The sequence below is a fragment of the Pleurodeles waltl genome, chromosome 12, assembly GCF_031143425.1.
Source record: "Pleurodeles waltl isolate 20211129_DDA chromosome 12, aPleWal1.hap1.20221129, whole genome shotgun sequence".
NCBI classification, from domain to species: domain Eukaryota; kingdom Metazoa; phylum Chordata; class Amphibia; order Caudata; family Salamandridae; genus Pleurodeles; species Pleurodeles waltl.
In genome coordinates this window covers 566,779,148-566,798,757 of record NC_090451.1, presented here as the reverse complement: position 1 = coordinate 566,798,757, position 19,610 = coordinate 566,779,148, and the positions used below count along the sequence as shown (strand labels likewise).

The window sequence follows — 19,610 nt, the reverse complement described above, 5'->3', positions numbered from 1 at the left end:
TCATATGGTAAAACACAACAAAATAAAGTAAGTATGAAGGAAACGTAGGTATTTCTGAAATGTACACAAAGATATTGAGTTTAGGAACAGTGGTGTTTTGCTTCTTTGCACACCTCTGAATTTGTGGTTACCCATATGATTCAGAAAGCCTTTTGCAAAATGTCTGTCTTGCCCATTGGTTTACATTTGGAAGGCACAAATGCAGAGAAATCCCATTGGTAGTAACAGATGTTCTACTATTCTGTGTTACTGCACGTTTACAGACAAAAACAGAATCCCACTTGTGTGGCTGGGACTAGTGCTTGCAACACAAAACACCCTCAAACAAGACCTGGAGCCATCATATTTCACCTTGCAAAATCTATGTTTTATATTTTTTTTAAATGTGGGAAGCTGAAGATTTTAGGCCCAAGTTAAGCTGCCATCCCGGGAAACCTACCAGTCATTTCTGAAAACTAGAAGCTCTGGGTTGTCCAGGGTGGTGTAACTTGTGCCATTCAAACTAGAGTATTCTACTGAGAACCCCTTGCAAACCTCAAACATTGGCAAAGACACACATTTTCCTCATATGTTTGTGATGGAAAGTTCTGGAATCTGGGACGAGCCACAAGTTTTCTACCACCTAGCATTACCCAAGGTCTTCAAATAAAACATGGTAATTCACTTGTATGGCTGGGTCTAATACCTGCGTCAGGAATGGATCAAACCAGGGACAATGGGAGTCTCCTCATGAGGACCCCCATAAAGTCTGGTTTGATCTGTGCCTGCCACGTTATCTGAACAATTTGGAGGCATGATGAGTTGTAGGAATGTTGTGGATCCCTGTCAATTCCAGACATATAATTGTATGGAAAATATTTTAGGTGGCAAAGTTTGAGGTGTGCAAGGCACTGTTAATAAGAAAACATTGTGGGTTTCATGTGAGGCACACCACCCTGGACTCCCCGGAAGTCTAGTTTTAAGAAACGCCTTAGTTTGGTATGTTTCCCAAGGTGGCTGCTGAACCTGGGCCCTAATACCCAAGCTACCCCTATCACTGATTTCTTTGAGCTACATTTTGGGGACTTTTGTGCTGTGGGTGCTAGGCCCACCATACAAATGGAGAAGTATTATTACTGGGCCAAGAGGGGGAACACAGGTTGGTAGGAATTTTGTGATCCCTGTGTATTCTGGAAGTTCATGTCACAGAAATGCAGGGAAATGTGTAATTTTAAGCAATGTTTGAGGTCTGCAAGGCACTGTTGGTAAGAAATGTAATGGGATCCAAGTGAGGCACATCACACTAGAATCTCCCCTGCATCTAGTTTTCAGAAATGTCTAGGTTTGGTACGTTTCTCCATGTGGCAGCCGACTCCAGCCTGAAAAGTGCAGCCATTCAGCATGGAAAGTGGGAAGATATTGGGATCTAGCCATGTTTTGCCAGCCCAGCTCTAAATTTCCCCTCTGTTGCCATTGAGCTAGGGATGCTTTAGTCTCCAGGGCCGCAGGAAGACTAAGGATTTTGGGATGCGGGTGAGGCTTGATGTCAGGACGAGCCAGACACCCCCATTAGTTTATATGAAATATTCCTGGCATTTAGTGAGCCTTCTGCCCCAAGAGGAGCTAACTGGGGCAAACCCCTTCTCTGACCAGGGAGGGAGGGGGGTTCAAAAGGACTGGTTTACCCCGTGGGAAAATAAAACTCACTGGTGTCTGGTGAGCTCTCTGCTCAAACTCCCCCAGGAGCAGATTAAAGGCAAAAACCTCCCATTTTCCCTCAGAGGTAGAAAGGCTGATGTGTGTTTGCTGGGTGTGGGCCGTGGCACAAAAGCTGGGTGAGCTGTCCTTACCACTTCTCCATTTCTAAAATCATTATTACTGGTGCCTACTAAGTTTTCTTGCCCTTGGAGACAGACATGAGGGGGTGGTTCAGAAAAACTTTGGTTGCCAGGGGAGGGAAAAGAACTATCACTGCCGTAGGAAGGTTTGGAGAACAACCGGGGGGGGGGGGGGGGGGGGGGGGGGGGTGGTCTTTACTACTTTGAGCCCCCTCTGGAATTCATCCCCGCTGCCTATGGGATGGGTCCCTGCTTGGTGATCGCCCATCTGGCACAAATCTCAAGCAGGGATCCACTAGGGAGAGAGGGAGTACCTCCCTCTTGAAAATAAGTACTTGGGGGAAGGGGGAGATATATGCCCAGATTATTAGCTCATTTCACTTTCAGTTAAATAATGCACCATGATTAAAACAAATTGACTCAGGCAGTTGAGGGAGCTCTTTCCTAGTAGCCCGAATTGTAAAATGGAAAAGGGAAACCATTTTGTGAGAGCACTAGAGGGTCCTTTAAATCCTTCCCTAGCATTGGCCAATGGTCAACAGATGCTTGAGCTTAAAAGGTTGAAGGCAAAGGCTGATACTTTAAAGTATGACCTGCAAGAATGATGAAAGATCTGGGAAGCCCTACAAATCCCTGGCCCATAGAGTTAAGTAAAACTACTACAAAATTGTTACTACGGAAAGGAGAAACAAAGGCTCTAAAGCATATCTCAAAACTATCTTAAAGAAGCAACTCAAGCTTATTATTACGTCCCCAAGGAACACAGCTCTTTCATCCAAATTAGTTTTGCTGGCTTCATTAGTGATTTTCAATACATTAACAAAGCAGTGATGTTTGAAGGAAAAATTATTGAGCAAATCAGACTAAAATTCATAACAATGGTATTCCCAACAAAAGATTTCAGGAGATGATGGCCAAATTACGGACAAGAATCATTCCAATGCAGATATAGCATTATCACAAGTAGACTATATTGCTTCTTTTTTGTTGTTTTCCCAGGCCAAAGTAGAAAAATGAATATTTTGAGCATGTATTTTTATAAAATGGAGCATTTTATTTGCAAGGAGGTCCTCTAGCACTGTTTGAATACCGAAGATGCTACAGAGCTCTGACAAAAATTTCTAACAGTGCAAAAAATGTGAATATATATACATTTACAGAAACGTACCTGTTTAAAATCCTCCTATGCACAATTTTTAGAATAACTATTTTTTCAGTGCAATGCTTTAAAAACTCTGTCATTTTCGTTTTAAGACCAGGTTTACTGTCGTGCTTTGCTATCACCTTCAGATTATCCCAAGACATTCTGCATTTCCCCTCCAGTTGGACTAAATTGTTGGCTAATTCCTCAAACTCAATCTGAAAGAAAAGAAACATGATGAGGAATGTCAGGAGTTGTGATGACAAAGACATACAAATGAGAAACTGTAGAACAACAGAGCAAAACAACTCTGTATGATGACAAAACAGTGTCTGGTAAACGTCTGTAAGGCCACTAGGCTAAAACGATAATGCACTCAAAAAAAGTATTTTTTTTCACAACCCGTGATTTCACTAGTAAGCCCTGAGAAGGGCATTGGAAACTACTCAATGCAGGCCTGATTGCCTGAACAACAAACCTTATTTCTAGTCTTTCTATTCTTCAAGCACAGCTTTATATTTTTTAAATCGAAGGTTTTATTGGAGCATGATGTTCTATTGTTCCAGTTCTCTTCTTACACTATGCTACTCCTGGAATATTTTTGAGCGTGCCAGGACAACCAGGGGTTACTGGGCTAAAATTATAAAATTAAAGCTTTCATTTCACACCTAGTGTCCTGGGGTTTATTTTACTGTTGGACCAGAAACTGAGCACCAAGGACACTCCTTTAGCATTGTAAAAAATTGGGTTATGGATTGAATAGTGGTGGTAACATTACTCAAGCAAAAACCACTATGTTTGTCAGGGTGAACTACAGTAGTCACTAAATTAAACTGTGCTTGACCCTCATAGATTATCAAAAAAGCAGTCAGGCATAACTTAGAGGCAATGTGTGCTCAGTAGGGAAAGGCAGCAAGCTGCATTTTTGGGAAGGCGTTGTCCGGGAGATATTGGAAGAGGTCTAGGCTAAGACATTCGCAATGGCTGGTAAAAGCTTTGAGTGGGAAAAGCTTAATTTCAGAGTCTAGGAGGTCATAGGTATCGATGGGGAGACTGTCACAGTCGAGCCCGGGGAAGATTTTTACCTTTGGACTTAGGGCCTGATTTAGATCTTGGCAGTGTTACCGCCAAGTTACATCCACAGCAGACCCGAGAAGACCACCAAGTCACTGGTGTTCCGCCACGGTATTTAGATGTTACAGCCTTGCAAGCGCAGGGCTGGCGCCAAACTCCTGACGGAGGCGGCGGTGGGACCCAATGGACTTCGTACAATGGCAGGGGCTATGGAATAGAAGTAAGTGACACACACTGTATCTTAGCCATATGTGTCCCCCTGCTCTACACACCACATCACATACACACCATCATCCAATACAATACCAACACAACCCATACATGCCGAAAACACACATTGCCATACATCCATGACGGCACACACACAACTGACACTGCACACACACATACGAGACAACCACAACAACCAACACAATTCCACACTCAGCTACACACACAAGCACAACTACACACATCACAACAACGTTGCCACATAACAACAATCACCTGAATGTGTCACATGGCAACACAACATCGATCTCACATGAAAGAGACACTCAAACAGACACAGCACATTACCCACTCCAGCTCCCTCTGCCTCAACCAGCCAATCCACACACACGTATATACATGTACTGACTCACATATACAACAGATAGCACAAACCAACCCATACAGGTCCCCTTGCAATGGACACCATTGTCAAGTGTAAGTGTATCCTCATTGTGGTGCTAGAATTCATTTTGCAATGGATGATGACAGAACAATAACAGTTGTGTGTGTGTGATAAGCGTGTTGTGGCAGTGTCTCCAGCCATGTGTGACCATCTTGTGTCCCCGACAAATGCATGTCACATTGCTTTAAAACAAATACTGCAACATGTATATGCCTGCAGTGGTCCTGACCTTCTGTGCAGTGCCCACCTAACGTACCCTGGCAATGCTGTGTCCCTACCTTTGAGTCTGTTGGGGGGGTTGAGGGGGTTAGATTGGGGAGGGGGGTAGTGTTTTCTCCATTGATCGATGGCAGCAGTGACAGAAGGTGTTGTCTAGCCCAGTTGTAGATGGAGGCGCAATGGGGAGAAAAGGTGCGTTTTCACCCATTTTACCCCCTAATTTGCCAACTCAGAAGTTGAGGTCGGACCATCAAATTTTTCTTGGTGGTAAGGCACATCCAAATCTGAATGGCAGGAAGGGTGGCTGGGGTCCTGCCAGAATCCACTTTTCCCTCTACCACCGTCAACTGAGGTAGTGTGTGTTGGCGGAGACAGAGGTTCGAATATGGGCTTTCGTTTATGGGACTACAAACATCTAAATAGGGAAGGTGGATCATCCTGGAGGTGGACGGGTTTCCATTTGAAAAGTTGATGGCAGCATCGTTACCACCAGTATCTAAATTAAGCCCTTCGACATCTTTGTGGAAGTCGAAAATCTCCAGTGGAATGAAACTACAAGCTGCAGCCAAAAAGGGGTCCACAAATCTGGATATCATTGCTCTGCGGTTCAAAAGAACAGAATTTACTTCTGTGGAGAAGAACTAGCAGGAGCTACTACAAAGTCAGGCTCACAAGCAATGCAACTTAAGTAGATCGGCAGGCAGGAAGGTCCTTGTCTTCTGTCACTTTTTCTAGCACTTTTAGGCAAAAACATTTCTAAGTCTTAACATTTAGGATTAGGCTGGAGCAGGACTTATAACACATTTTCCATGGATCCAGGACCTGCGAAGGCAGCACTTGGGGGTTAGATTTCACACTAGCAGAGGCTAAGTGCAGGGTCCAAGGACTCTGGAGCGTGTTATCTCCCTGTAGCTCACATAGAAGGCCAGCCAATTGGCCATTGGAGTCAGTCTGTTAGTCCTGGGTTGAAGCAGCAAGTCAGGCCTCAACCAGCTGGCCAGTCCTCAGTAGAAGCAGGCTAGTCCTCTGAGGAACAAGGCAGACCTTAAGCAGAAGGGCGTTCCTTATGAAGTCTTCCACTGGTCCAGCAGTGCACTGAAGAGTTGGTCTGAGGGTCTAATATTTATACTTGATGCCAGCCTTTGATGTGGAGGCACTTCCTGGGTACCCCCACATTTGGTTCTGGAAAGTTCTTCCCTTAGTCTGCCAAGGCTCCGAAAGTCTGGGGGGCGGTAATGAAAGATTGGTGTTAGGTTCCTTTGTATGTGTGCTGGAGGCAGCCCTTTAAAATGTAAGTGGGGCAGATGACAGCTCCTTCCTAACCATCCTGGTAGGATTGCCTATCCTGCCAACATCTAGTCCCCCTTGGCCTTACTGTCTGGGACGGATACACAAAGCTCAACAGCTAAGCTATTCATAGTCATGTGAACCAGGGCACTGCCAGAAGGCAACAAATTGTTAGGGCAGGCAAATGCAAACTTTTAAAAAGTGCCATTTTCAGAATTGCGACTCAAAATCCAACTTTACCATTAATAAGTGTTAGCCCTAAAAGTGTTCTTCCCCCAAACTATTTGCCTGCTTGCCTCCATTATTTTTTGCATTTTTGCTCTGTTGGCCTTAGGACTCTGTATACTTTACTAGTGCTGACCAGTGATAAAGTGCTTATGCTCACTACCCTAAACATGGTTGCATTGGCATACACAAGAATGGCAACCTTAACTTACGTGTAAGTCCCTTGTAGAATGGTATACCATATACCCAGGGCCTGTAAATTAAATGTTACCAGTGGGCCTACACCACTTATTGTGTCACTCACTAAAATAGCACTTCGAAACATGTCCCAAGCCTGCCATTGCAGTCTGAATCCACTGCCATGTCTACTTGGCATTTAAAACCCTGTGCGAAGCCTTAAACTCCCCTTTATTACATTTAGGTCACCCTTAAGGTAGGCCCTAGGCAGCTCATAGGGCAGGATGCTGTGTAATTAAAGGGTAGGACATGTACTTTAATGTTTTAAATGGCCTAGTAGTGAAAAACTTCCAAACAAGTTTTTCAGTACTGTGAGGCCTATCCCTCCCATAGGATAACACTGGGGATTACTTATTACATTTAATAAGCTGTAATTCCTAAGTGAGAGGAGGTAGATATCACATGTTTGGTACCTGAACTTGTAATGATAAACCCTCTTTAACAGTAAAGTCAAATTTATTATTACAAGATTGAAAACTCAACTTTTAGAAAGTTTGCATTTTCTACCCATAGCCCTCTGTGCCTGCAGCCTTTCTTAGGTCAAATGAATGGGTATAACTGACAGTTGAGACTTTGTGAAATAGCCTTTCCATGGGCAGGATGGTGGATAGAGTTTGGCACAGTCCCACTTACACCTAAATAGGCTATGCTCTGCCACAACGCAATAGGCTTAACGTCCCTCTCTTGTCAGAACAGCCAGTTAGGAGCCAGGGCAGGGGGAAGTAGGAAAATCTTGGAACTTCAAATAACCTTTCTGGAAAATTCTCCCACCTTTCAGGAGCAGGGCACCAGAGTATAAATATAGGGCTCTCAAACCCACTCTTCAGTTCACTACTGGACCTAAAGAAAAACTCTCAGAGGACTACCTGCTGGTGTGACCTGCTGCACACTGTCGCTGTACCAGGAAGAACTGCTTTGCTGCCTGGAGCCTGCCAGAAGTGAATCAGGGCTAGTCTACTGACCTCTTATTCAGAGGCACAGGGACATAAAAGGAATCCACCATCTTGGACTAGCACCTGGACCCAGCCTGAATGTAAGCAGTTGGCTCTGTATATACTAATTCAAAGTAAGAAATAGTGTACACAGAGTCCAAGGGTTCCCCTTAGAGGTAAGATAGTAGCAAAAGTAGATAATTCTAATGCTCTATTTTGTGGTAGTGTGGTCGAGCAGTAGGCTTATCAGAGGGGAGTGTTAAGCATTTGTTGCACACACACAGGCAATAAATGAGGAACACACACTCAAAGACTTACTCCAGGCCAATAGGTTTTTATATAGTTTATTTTAAGAACCACAGGTTCAAGATTTACAGTTAATACTTTAAATGTAAGGTACTTCACTTAGATACTTTAGGAACTTTGAATGAAAACAATATCTTGTACAGTTTGTTAAAATGGCAATAAGCTATTTTTAAAGTGGACACAGTGCAAAAATCAACAGTTCATGGGGGAGGTAAGTAAAGGTTAGATTAGGAAGTAAGTAAAAAAAACACTTACAAGTCTCAGTTCTGGCGCATAGGCAGCCCACTGTTGGGGGTTCAAGGCAACCCCAAAGTTACCACACCAGCAGCTCAGGGCTGGTCAGATGCAGAAGTCAAAGAGGTGCCCAAAACACATAGGCACCTATGGAGAACAGGGGTGCTCCGGTTCCAGTCTGCCAGCAGGTAAGTACCCGCGTCCTCAGGGGAGGACCGGGGAGTTTTGTAGAGCACTGGGGGGGGGGGGGGGGGGGGGGGGGGGGGACACAAGTAGGCACACAAAACACATCCTCAGCGGCACAGGGGCAGACGGCTGCAGTGTGCAAAGCAGGCGTGGGGTTTTGTATAGGTTTCAATGGAGGGACCCGGGGCTCACTCTAGCGGTGCAGGCAGGCACGGGGGCTTCTCGGGATAGCCACCACCTGGGAAAGGCAGAGGGTCGCCTGGGGGTCACTCCTGCGTCGAAGTTCGGTTCCTTCAGGTCCTGGGGGCTGCGGGTGCAGTGTTGGTTCCAGGCGTCGGGCCCCTTGTTACAGGCAGTCGTGGTCAGGAGGAGCCTCTGGATTCTCTCTGCAGGTGTCGCTGTGGAGGCTCAGGGGGGTCGTCTCTGGTTACTCACGGGCTTGCAGTCGGCAGGGAGTCCTCCCTAGAGGTGTTGGTTTTCTGCAGATCGAGCCGGGGGCGTCGGGTGCAGAGTGTACAGTCTCACGCTTCCGGTGGGAAACGTGAAGTCCTTGGAAGTTGCTTCTTTGTTGCAAAGAAGTAGCTGGTTTGGAACAGGGCCGCTGTTCACAGGAGTTTCTTGGTCCTGTAGTCCAGGGCAGTCCTCTGAGGCTTCAGAGGTCGCTGGTCCCTGACGGATGCGTCGCTGGAGCAGGTTTTCAAAGTTGGAGACAGGCTGGTAGGGCTGGGGCCAAAGCAGTTGTCGTCTTCCTCCTTCACTGCAGGCTTGTAGGTCAGCAGTCCTTCTTTCTTCAGGTTGGAGGAATCTGATTTCCTGGGTTCTGGGGAGCCCCTAAATACTGAATTTAGGGGTGTGTTTAGGTCTGGAAGGGCAGCAGCCAATGGCTACAGTCCTTGAGGGTGGCTACACCCTCTTTGTGCCTCCTCCCTGTGGGGAGGGGGGCACATCCCTATTGGGTGAATCCTCCAAAACTAAGATGGAGGAATATCTAAAGGCAGGGGTCACCTCAGCTTAGGGCACCTTAGGGGCTGTCCTGACTGGTGGGTGACTCCTCCTTGTTTTTCTCATTATCTCCTCCAGCCTTGCCGCCAAAAGTGGGGGCAGTGGTCGGAGGGGTGGGCATCTCCACAAGCTCGGATGCCCCAGGGCGCTGTAACAAAAGGGGTGAGCCTTTGAGGCTCACCGCCAGGTGTTACAGTTCCTGCAGGGGGAGGTGAGAAGCACCTCCACCCAGTACAGGATTTGTTCTTGGCCACAGAGTGACAAGGGCATTCTCCCCATGTGGCTAGCAACATGTCTGGTGTGTGGCAGGCTGGCAGAAACTGGTCAGCCTACACTAGAAGTCGTGTAGGTAATCAGGGGGCATCTCTAAGATGCCTTCTGGGTGTATTTTACAATAAAGTGCACACTGGCATCAGTGTGCATTTATTGTGCTGAGAAGTTTGACACCAAACTTCCCAGTTTTCAGTGTAGCCATTATGGAACTGTGGAGTTCGTGTTTGACAAACTCCCAGACCATATACTCTTATGGCTACCCTGCACTTACAATGTCTAAGGTTTTGCTTAGACACTGTAGGGGCATAGTGCTCATGCACATATGCCCTCACCTGTGGTATAGTGCACCCTGCCTTAGGGCTGTAAGGCCTGCTAGAGGGGTGACTTACCTATGCCACAGGCAGTGTGAGGTTGGCATGGCACTCTGAGGGGAGTGCCATGTCGACTTAGTCATTTTCTCTCCACCAGCACACACAAGCTGTGAGGCAGTGTGCATGTGCTGAGTGAGGGGTCCCAGGGTGGCATAAGACATGCTGCAGCCCTTAGAGACCTTTCCCTGGCATCAGGGCCCTTGGTACCAGGGGCACCAGTTACAAGGGACTTACCTGAGTGCCAGGGTTGTGCCAACTGTGGAGACAAAGGTACAGTTTAGGGAAAGAACACTGGTACTGGGGCATGGTTAGCAGGGTCCCAGCACACTTTCAAATCATAACTTAGCATCAGCAAAGGCAAAAGGTTAGGGGGTAACCATGCCAAGGAGGCATTTCCTTACACTGAGTGAGTCCTGAAACCCCAAGAGATCTCCAACCACTCCTGGACCCTTGGTTGTGCTGCTAAAGGCCCCACATAGTAGATTTCCAAAACTGATTACTTTCACCAAATTTAACCAAAAAGAGTTCTGAGAACCAGGAGGAGGCCGCGACCAACCTGCTCATCTATCTGCCAGAGGGCATCTCTGGTCAGATTGAATTTGCAGTTTTCCTGCTATGATCTCCACTGCAGAAAATCTGTTTCACCGGTCCTTCGACGAAGGGGTATCCAACCTCATGGAGCAGTCTTCAGCTACAGCCTTCTGTGTTGTTCTGCTGGAGATTTTTGACTTCCATTTTGACGACTAAGTCTGAAGGTAAACATTTTCACTGTGGCTTACCTCCTTGGCTAACTGATGACAATGCTCTCTCCTGAGACACTTCTGCGGCCTTGCCTGACTAAGTCAGAATGTGAGTATTTTCACTGCAGCTTAGCTCCACGGATATCTGATGACAACGCCCCCTCTTCAGGCACTCCTGCACCCTTGCCCTGCTAAACGTTTACCTTCCCAGAAACTTTTTCTTCAAAAGTGAAGATAAGCACTGACTGGGCCCAATCCACTTTATGTGTCCGAACCGTGCTCCATCACGGTCAGCCTTAACTTTTGTCTTTGCCCCGGCCTAGCATGACCATATGTCTGCGGTTCACACTTTCTGCTATTAAGCATTATTTTGAACCCTAAACTTAAAAAAAATCATAACTTTACACATTGCCACTAAGTTAAGCCTGACTTCTTTTTGTGCTAATCTACCCAGGGTTAACCACAGGTAACGTTAGTGACTTTTTGTGGTTCACTCTGCAAGGGACTGTGGTTGTTGCTTTACCAGGGCTCACACCATAGTCAACCAGCAATCCAATTTCTCACAATTAGGATTTTAAATTACAATTCGGTTAAATCCACATGACATACCTACCTGCTCCCAATCAATAGTTAGCACTAAAAATGTAATAAGGTAACCCAATGCTACCTAACGGGAGAGACAGGCCTTACAGTAGATTAAAAGAGAATTTAGGACATGTAAAATTTGAAAATACATGCCCTACTTTTTATATACAATGTACCCTTTTTATAGCCTACCCTAGAGGGGACTTGTATATATTAAAAAGGAAGGTTTAGGCCAGGCACAAGGGTTAATTTGTCAGGTTGAAATGGTAGTTTTAAAATTGCAGTATACGTTGCAATGGCAAGTCCGAGACGTGTTTTAAAGTGCTACTTAAATGGGCAGTACATTGAGTGAGACAGATCCGCTAGCAGCATTTAATTGACAGGCCCTGTGTACATGTAGAACCATTTACCAGGGACTTATAATATAAAAATATGCCAAATCATGTGTAAGCCAATTATACTATGTTTTAGGGAGAGCGCACAAGCACTTTAGCACTGGTTAGCAGTGGTAAAATGCACAGCGTCCTAATGCCAACAAAACTGAAATTCAGAAAAAAGGAGAGATGAAAGCAAAAGGTTTGGGGGGTGATCCTGCAGAGAGGGTCAACTCCAACAAGAACTAAAGTGAGGTACAGCGGCTAAAGACTTACTCAGCAAGGTGGTCTGGGGACAGAGACTCGGAACCTAACAAAGAAACTTCAGTTAATAAATCATTGTCCTGTCAGTAATATTATCTAAAAAGCCCCAAAAAACTTGTATCATGCTATAGAACTAAATACTAAACATGAAATGCAGGTGGGTGAAAATAAAGTATATGGGTTCACTGGAGGAATAGTACTAGTCCAAGGTTTCTTCAAAGTTCTTACATGTGGTAGAAAACATTCAGGGAGAGAACACACCTAGTGGCTGCAAGGGTTTGTGGGGTAAAATGCATTTAACTTCTTTAAATCAGCAGATGCACAATTCAAAGACTGCAGGGTATGGTTGTCTCTAGGTTACATGTTACAGCTGCCGGGGATCTGGCAGTGTTATTGCGGTCCCCTCAACCTTAACTGTACATTGTATCTTTAAGATCTGTGTGCCAGCATCTCCAGCAATGCGTGGTCTATGGGGTGCAGCTTCTGCCTGTCTGCACTCTCTCACAATTTCTCTGGGCCGCAGCAGTCCAGTACTCTATTCAGTCAAGACCCTGCTGTTTCTAGAAACATCCTCCAGTTCCAGCCTTCCAACCCTTCTGTCTTTCTCTCGAGGAGGAAGGGAGGTGCGATCACAGCTAAACAGATGCTGCATTAATGTATGCCAGGGCTTGCCCAGGTTTGCATCAGTGAACTTGTTGAGGTGAAAACTACTAAACGTGCTTGCAATTCTGCTTAGTGGCAAGCTGCCTGAGACATATTCTATTCCCAAGACTGAAACTGCCAAAAGCACCTGCAAATATTCTTAAATCCAAGCTGCCAACGTAGCTTCATCATCAAGTTTGTCTTTTGAAGTCATTTTTGCTACTTCCTGTCACGTTCTACAATGCTTTATGGAACGAACAATTAAGGGGAAGACCAAATGCCCAGTGTAGGAGGCTGGCCTGGCTTGTAGTGGGTACCAAGGGGTACTTACACTCTGTACCAGGTCCAGTTATCCCTTATTAGTGTAGAAGAGGTGTTTCTTGCTGCTTAGGCTGATAGAAGGTAGCTGTAGCAGAGCAGCTTAGGCTGAACTAGGAGACATGCAAAGCTCCTACTATACCACTGGTGTCATATGCACAATATCATAAGAAAACACAATACACAGATATACTAAAAATAAAGGTACTTTATTTTTATGACAATATGCCAAAAGTATCTCAGTGAGTACCCTCAGTATGAGGATGCCAAATATACACAAGATATATGTACAAAATACCAAAATTATGCAGTAATATCAAAAGGAAGTAATGCAAGCAATGTAAAGTTACAGTAGATTGCAATAGGAGCACATAGGTATAGGGGCAACACAAACCATATACTCCAAAAGTGGAATGCAACCATGAATGGACCCCAAACCTATGTGAGCTTGTAGAGGGTCGCTGGGACTGTAAGAAAACAGTGAGGGTTAGAAAAATAGCCCACCCCAAGACCCTGAAAGGTAGGTGTAAAGTGCACCTATAACCCCCAGAGAGCACAGAAGTCGTGATACGGGGTTTCTGCAAGGAAGACCAACAACAGCAAAGCAACCAAAGTGGATTTCCGGACCTGAGTACCTGTGGAACAAGGGGACCAAGTCCAAGAGTCGCGACAATGTCGAGAGTGGGCAGATACCCAGGAAATGCCAGCTGAGGGTGCAAAGAAGCTGCCACCGGATGGTAGAAGCTGTGGATTCTGCAAGAACGAAGAGGGTTAGAAACTTCCCCTTTGGAGGATGGATGTCCCATGTCGTGAAGAAGCTTGCAGAGGTGTTCCCACGCAGAAAGACCGCAAACAAGCCTTGCTAGCTGCAAGGGTCACGTTAGGGTTTTTGGATGCTGCTGTGGCCCAGGAGGGACCAGGATGTCGCCACTTGGATGAGGAGACAGAGGGGGCGCCCAGCAAGTCAGGGAGCCCTCACAGAAGCAGGCAGCACCCGCAGAAGTACTGGAACAGGCACTTGGAAGAGGAGTGATCCGGAGTCCACCCGAAGACACAAAAGGGAGTCCCACGACGCCGGAGGACAACTCAGAAGCTTGTGCACTGCAGGGTTAGAGTGTCGGGGACCCAGGCTTGGCTGTGCACTAAGGAAATCCTGAAAGAGTGCACAGGAGCCGTAGCAGCTGCAAATCACGCGGTACCCAGCAATGCAGTCTAGTGTGGGGAGGCAATGACTTACCTCCACCAAACTTGGACTGAAGAGTCACTGGACTATGGGAGTCACTTGGACAGAGTTGCTGAGTTCCAGGGACCACGCTCGTCGTGCTGAGAGGGGACCCAGAGGACCGGTGATGCAGTATTTTGTTGCCTGCGGTTGCAGGGAGAAGATTCCTTCGTCCCACAGGAGATTTCTTCAGAGCTCCTGGTGCAAGAAGGAGGCAGGCTACCCCCAGAGCATGCACCACCAGGAAACAGTCGAGAAGGCGGCAGGAGAAGCGATACAATGTTGCAGCAGTCATCTTTGCTACTTTGTTGTGGTTTTGCAGGCGTCCTGAGCAGTCAGCGGTCGATCCTTTGGCAGAAGGTGAAGAGAGAGATGCAGAGGAACTCGGATGGGCACTTGCATTCGTTATCTAAAGAATTCCCCAAAGAAGAGACCCTAAATAGCCAGAAAAGGAGGTTTGGCTACCTAGGAAGGAGGATAGGCTAGCAACACAGGTAAGAGCCTATCAGAAAGAGTCTCTGATGTCACCTGTTGGCACTGGCCACTCAGAGCAGTCCAGTGTGCCAGCAACACCTCTGTTTCCAAGATGGCAGAGGTCTGGAGCACACTGGAGGAGCTCTGGGCACCTCCCCTGGGAGGTGCAGGTCAGGGGAGTGGTGACTCCCCTTTCCTTTGTCCAGTTTCGCACCAGAGCGGGGCTGGGGGATCCCTGAACCGGTGTAGACTGGCTTATGCAGAGATGGGCACCATCTGTGCCCATCAAAGCATTTCCAGAGGCTGGGGGAGGCTACTCCTTCCCCAGCCCTGACACCTTTTTTCAAAGGGAGAGGGTGTAACAACTTCTCTCTGAGGAAGTTCTTTGTTCTGCCTTCCTGGGCCAGGCCTGGCTGGACCCGAGGAGGGCAGAAACCTGTCTGAGGGGTTGGCAGCAGCAGCTGCCGTGAAACCCCGGGAAAGGTAGTTTGGCTGTACCCGGGTCTGTGCTAGAGACTCGGGGGATCATGGAATTGTCTTCCCAATGTCAGAATGGCATTGGGGTGACAATTCCATGATCTTAGACATGTTACATGGCCATGTTCGGAGTTACCATTGTGACGCTGTACATAGGTAGTGACCTATGTCCAGTGCACGCATGTAATGGTGTCCCCGCACTCACAAAGTCCGGGGAATTTGCCCTGAACGACGTGGGGGCACCGTGGCTAGTGCCAGGGTGCCCACACACTAAGTAACTTAGCACCCAACCTTCACCAGGTGAAGGTTAGACATATAGGTGACTTATAAGTTACTTAAGTGCAGTGGTAAATGGCTGTGAAATAACGTGGACGTGTAAGAATTGTCAGAGCTCCCTATGGGTGGCAAAAGAAATGCTGCAGCCCATAGGGATCTCCTGGAACCCCAATACCCTGGGTACCTCAGTACCATATACTAGGGAATTATAAGGGTGTTCCAGTATGCCAATATGAATTGGTGAAATTGGTCACTAGCCTGTTAGTGACAATTTAGAAAACAGAGAGAGCATAACCACTGATGTTCTGGTTAGCAGAGCCTCAGTGAGACAGTTAGTCATCACACAGGGAACACATACAGGGCACACCTATGAGCACTGTGGCCCTGGCTGGCAGGGTCCCAGTGACACATACACTAAAACAACATATATACAGTGAAATATGGGGGTAACATGCCAGGCAGGATGGTACTTTCCTACACAACCCCCCCCCCCTCCCCAAACGAAGGACAATAAGACTAGCCCTGGGGGCAGAACCCTCTAGTCGCCAGGGGAAATTTTTTTTGTGTGTGTTTTTTTTTTTGTTTTTTTTTTTTAGAGATGGGTAGCGACCCATCAGGCAAGGGTCGCAGCCCTGGGGGGCAAATTGTATGTAGGCCATTTCTGCCCCCCTTGGGGGCAGATTGGTCGATTTTAGGCACCTGGGATTTGTTTTTTGGCGCCAATGTCACGCTGGGGGAGCGACCCCGTAGGCAATGGTCGCTCCGGGTGGGATTGTTGGGGGGGGCAAATTTTTTTAGGCCATTTCTGCCCCCAGGGGGGGCAGAAACCTCTAGGCGCCAGGGGAAAAAAAAATTGGGTGTTTTTTTTTTTGTTTGTTTGTTTTTTTAGAGATGGGGAGCGACCCATCAGGCAAGGGTCGCTCCCCTGGGGGGCAAATTGTATTTAGGCCATTTCTGCCCCCCTTGGGGGCAGATTGGCCGATTTTAGGTCAAAAAAACCAGGCAGAAACCACTAGGCACCTGGGATTTGTTGGGGGGGGGGGGGGGGGCAAATTTATTTTAGGCCATTTCTGCGCCCCCCCCCCCCCCACGCTCCCGGGGCCGGCTGAGCTAGAGGCCAAACTCCACAGGTAGGCACTTAGCAAAAAACACCTCTGTTTTCTGTGAAAAAATATGTTGTGTCCACGTTGTGTTTTGGGCCATTTCCTTTCGTGGGCGCTAGGCCTACCCACAGAAGTGAGGTACCATTTTTATCGAGAGACTTAGGGGAACGCTGGGTGGAAGGAAATTTGTGGCTCCTCTCAGATTCCAGAACTTTCTGCCACAGAAATGTGAGGAACATGTGTTTTTTTCAGCCAAATTTTGAGGTTTGCAAAGGATTCTGGGTAACAGAACCTGGTCCGAGCCCCACAAGTCACCCCATCTTGGATTCCCCTAGGTCTCTAGTTTTCAAAAATGCACAGGGTTGGTGGGTTTCCCTAGGTGCCGGCTGAGCTACAGGCCAAAATCCACAGGTAGGCACTGTTTTCTTTAAAAAAAATGGGATGTGTCCACGTTGCGCTTTGGGGCGTTTCATGTCGCGGGCACTAGGCCTACCCACACAAGTGAGGTATCATTTTTATCGGGAGACTTGGGGGAACGCTGGGTGGAAGGAAATTTGTGGCTCCTCTCAGATTCCAGAACTTTCTGCCACAGAAATGTGAGGAACATGTGTTTTTTTAGCCAAATTTTGAGGTTTGCAAAGGATTCTGGGTAACAGAACCTGGTCCGAGCACCGCAAGTCACCCCATCTTGGATTCCCCTAGGTCTCTAGTTTTCAGAAATGCACAGGTTTGGTAGGTTTCCCTAGGTGCCGGCTGAGCTAGAGGCCAAAATCTACAGGTAGGCACTTCGCAAAAAACACCTCTGTTTTCTTTCAAAAATTTGGATGTGTCCACGTTGCGCTTTGGGGCGTTTCCTGTCGCGGGCGCTAGGCCTACCCACACAAGTGAGGTATCATTTTTATCGGGAGACTTGGGGGAACATAGATTAGCAAAACAAGTGTTATTGCCCCTTGTCTTTCTCTACATTTTTTCCTTCCAAATATAGGAGAGTGTGTAAAGAAGACATCTATTTGAGAAATGCCCTGTAATTCACATGCTAGTATGGTCACCCCGGAATTCAGAGATGTGCAAATAACCACTGCTCCTCAACACCTTATCTTGTGCCCTTTTTAGAAAAACAAAGGTTTTCTTGATAGCAATTTTTTACTCTTTATATTTCTGCAAATGAATTGCTGTATACCCGGTATAGAATGAAAACACACTGCAGGGTGCAGCTCATTTATTGGCTCTGGGTTCCTTGGGTTCTTGATGAACCTACAAGCCCTATATATCCCCGCAACCAGAGGAGTCCAGCAGACGTAACGGTATATTGCTTTCGATAATCTGACATTGCAGGGAAAAGTTACAGAGTAAAACTTAGAGAAACATTTATGTTTTTTTCACCTCAATTTCAATATTTTTCTTTTTCAGTTGTTATTTTCTGTAGGAAACCCTTGTAGGATCTACACAAATGACCCCTTGCTGAATTCAGAATTTCGTCTACTTTTCAGAAATGTTTACGTTTCTGGGATCCAACATTGGTTTCATGCCCATTTATGTCACTGACTGGAAGGAGGCTGAAAGCACAAACAATTTAAAAAATGGGGTATGTCCCAGTAAAATGCCAAAATTGTGTTGAAAAATTGGGTTTTCCGATTCACGTCTGCCTGTTCCTGAAAGCTGGGAAGCTGCTGAGTTTAGCACCGCAAACCCTTTGTTGGTGCCATTTTCAGGGGATAAACCACAAGCCTTCTTCTGCAGCCACTTTTTCCAATTGTTTTGAAAAAAACGAAATTTTCCCTTTATTTTGGCCAATTTCTTGGCCTCCTTCAGGGGAACCCACAAAGTCTGGGTACCTCTAGAATCCCTAGGATGTTGGAAAAAAAGGACGCACATTTGGCTTGGTTAGCTTATGTGAACAAAAAGTTATGAGGGCCTAAGCGCGAACTGCCCCAAATAGGCAAAAAAAGGCCTGGCACAGGAGGGGGAAAAGGCCTGGCAGCGAAGGGGTTAAGTGGGGCTGCAATGGAGCCATAGTTCTTAATGAACCTCCTGTAATACCCAGTGAGGCCTAAGAATGTTCTCACCTGGGTCTGAGTTGTAGGGGGAACCCAATCTATGATAGTTTGGATTTTCCTCTGAAGTGGTGCAATCTGTTCTCCACCTACCAGTTGTCCCAGATAAACCACTTTCCCCTGCCCTACCTGGCACTTTGAAGCCTTGATAGTGAGGCCTGCCTTCTGTAGAGCTCCAAAACTTTCCACAGGTGGACCAGGTGATCATCCCAGGTGGAGCTAAAGACAGCTATATCGTCCAGATATGCTGCACTGAAAGCCTCCAACCCTTGCAGGACTGTATTCACCAACCTCTGAAAAGTGGCAGGTGCATTTTTCAAACCAAAGGGCATTACTGTGAATTGGTAGTGCCCTCCAATAGTCGAAAATGCAGTTTTTGCTTTTGCATCCTCTGATAACTTGATCTGCCAATACCCTGCAGGCAAATCAAAGGTGCTTAGATACTTGGCAGATGCCAGTGTATCTATGAGCTCATCTGCCCTGGGTGTAGGGTGAGCATCAGTTTTAGTTACCTGGTTGAGACCTCTGTAATCTACACAAAACCTAATTTCTATTTTCCCATGTTTTGAGTGAGGCTTTGGTACAAGCACCACAGGAGAGGCCCATAGGCTTTCAGAATGTTCAACAACTCCCAGTTCAAGCTCTTTCTGAACCTCTTGTTTTATGCAGTCCCTGACATGGTCAGGCTGCCTATAGATCTTACTTTTGACAGGCATGCCGTCTCCAGTATCTATAGTGTGCTCACACCAAGAAGTGGTGCCTGGCACAGTAGAAAAGAGTTCAGAAAACTGACCCAGGAGATTTATGCAGTGGTCTTTCTGCTCAGCAGTAAGACAGTCTGCCAAAACTACACCTTCCACTAGAGCATCTTGTTCTGTGGAAGAGAAGAGATCAGGGAGAGGGTCACTCTCTTCTTCCTGTCCTTCATCTGTTGCCATGAGCAGGGTAAGATCAGCCCTGTCATAGTAGGGTTTTAGGCGATTGACATGGAGCACCCTAAGGGGACTCCTGGCAGTGCCCAAGTCAACCAAGTAGGTGACTTCTCCCTTCTTTTTGACAATGATGTGGGGTCCACTCCATTTGTCTTGGAGTGCTCTTGGGGCCACAGGCTCCAATACCCAC

General features: G+C 46.7%; 1 protein-coding gene across 1 annotated transcript in view; it reads right to left on the bottom strand.

Annotated features, from left to right (window-relative positions):
* LOC138268219 (FH1/FH2 domain-containing protein 1-like) overlaps positions 1-19,610 on the bottom strand; it is a 1,001,023-nt gene that overhangs the window by 247,293 nt on the left and 734,120 nt on the right. The window contains exon 19 of the mRNA XM_069217669.1: positions 2,986-3,176. Within this exon, the coding sequence (XP_069073770.1) occupies positions 2,986-3,176 (191 nt within the window). The remainder of the gene's footprint in view (positions 1-2,985; positions 3,177-19,610) is intronic.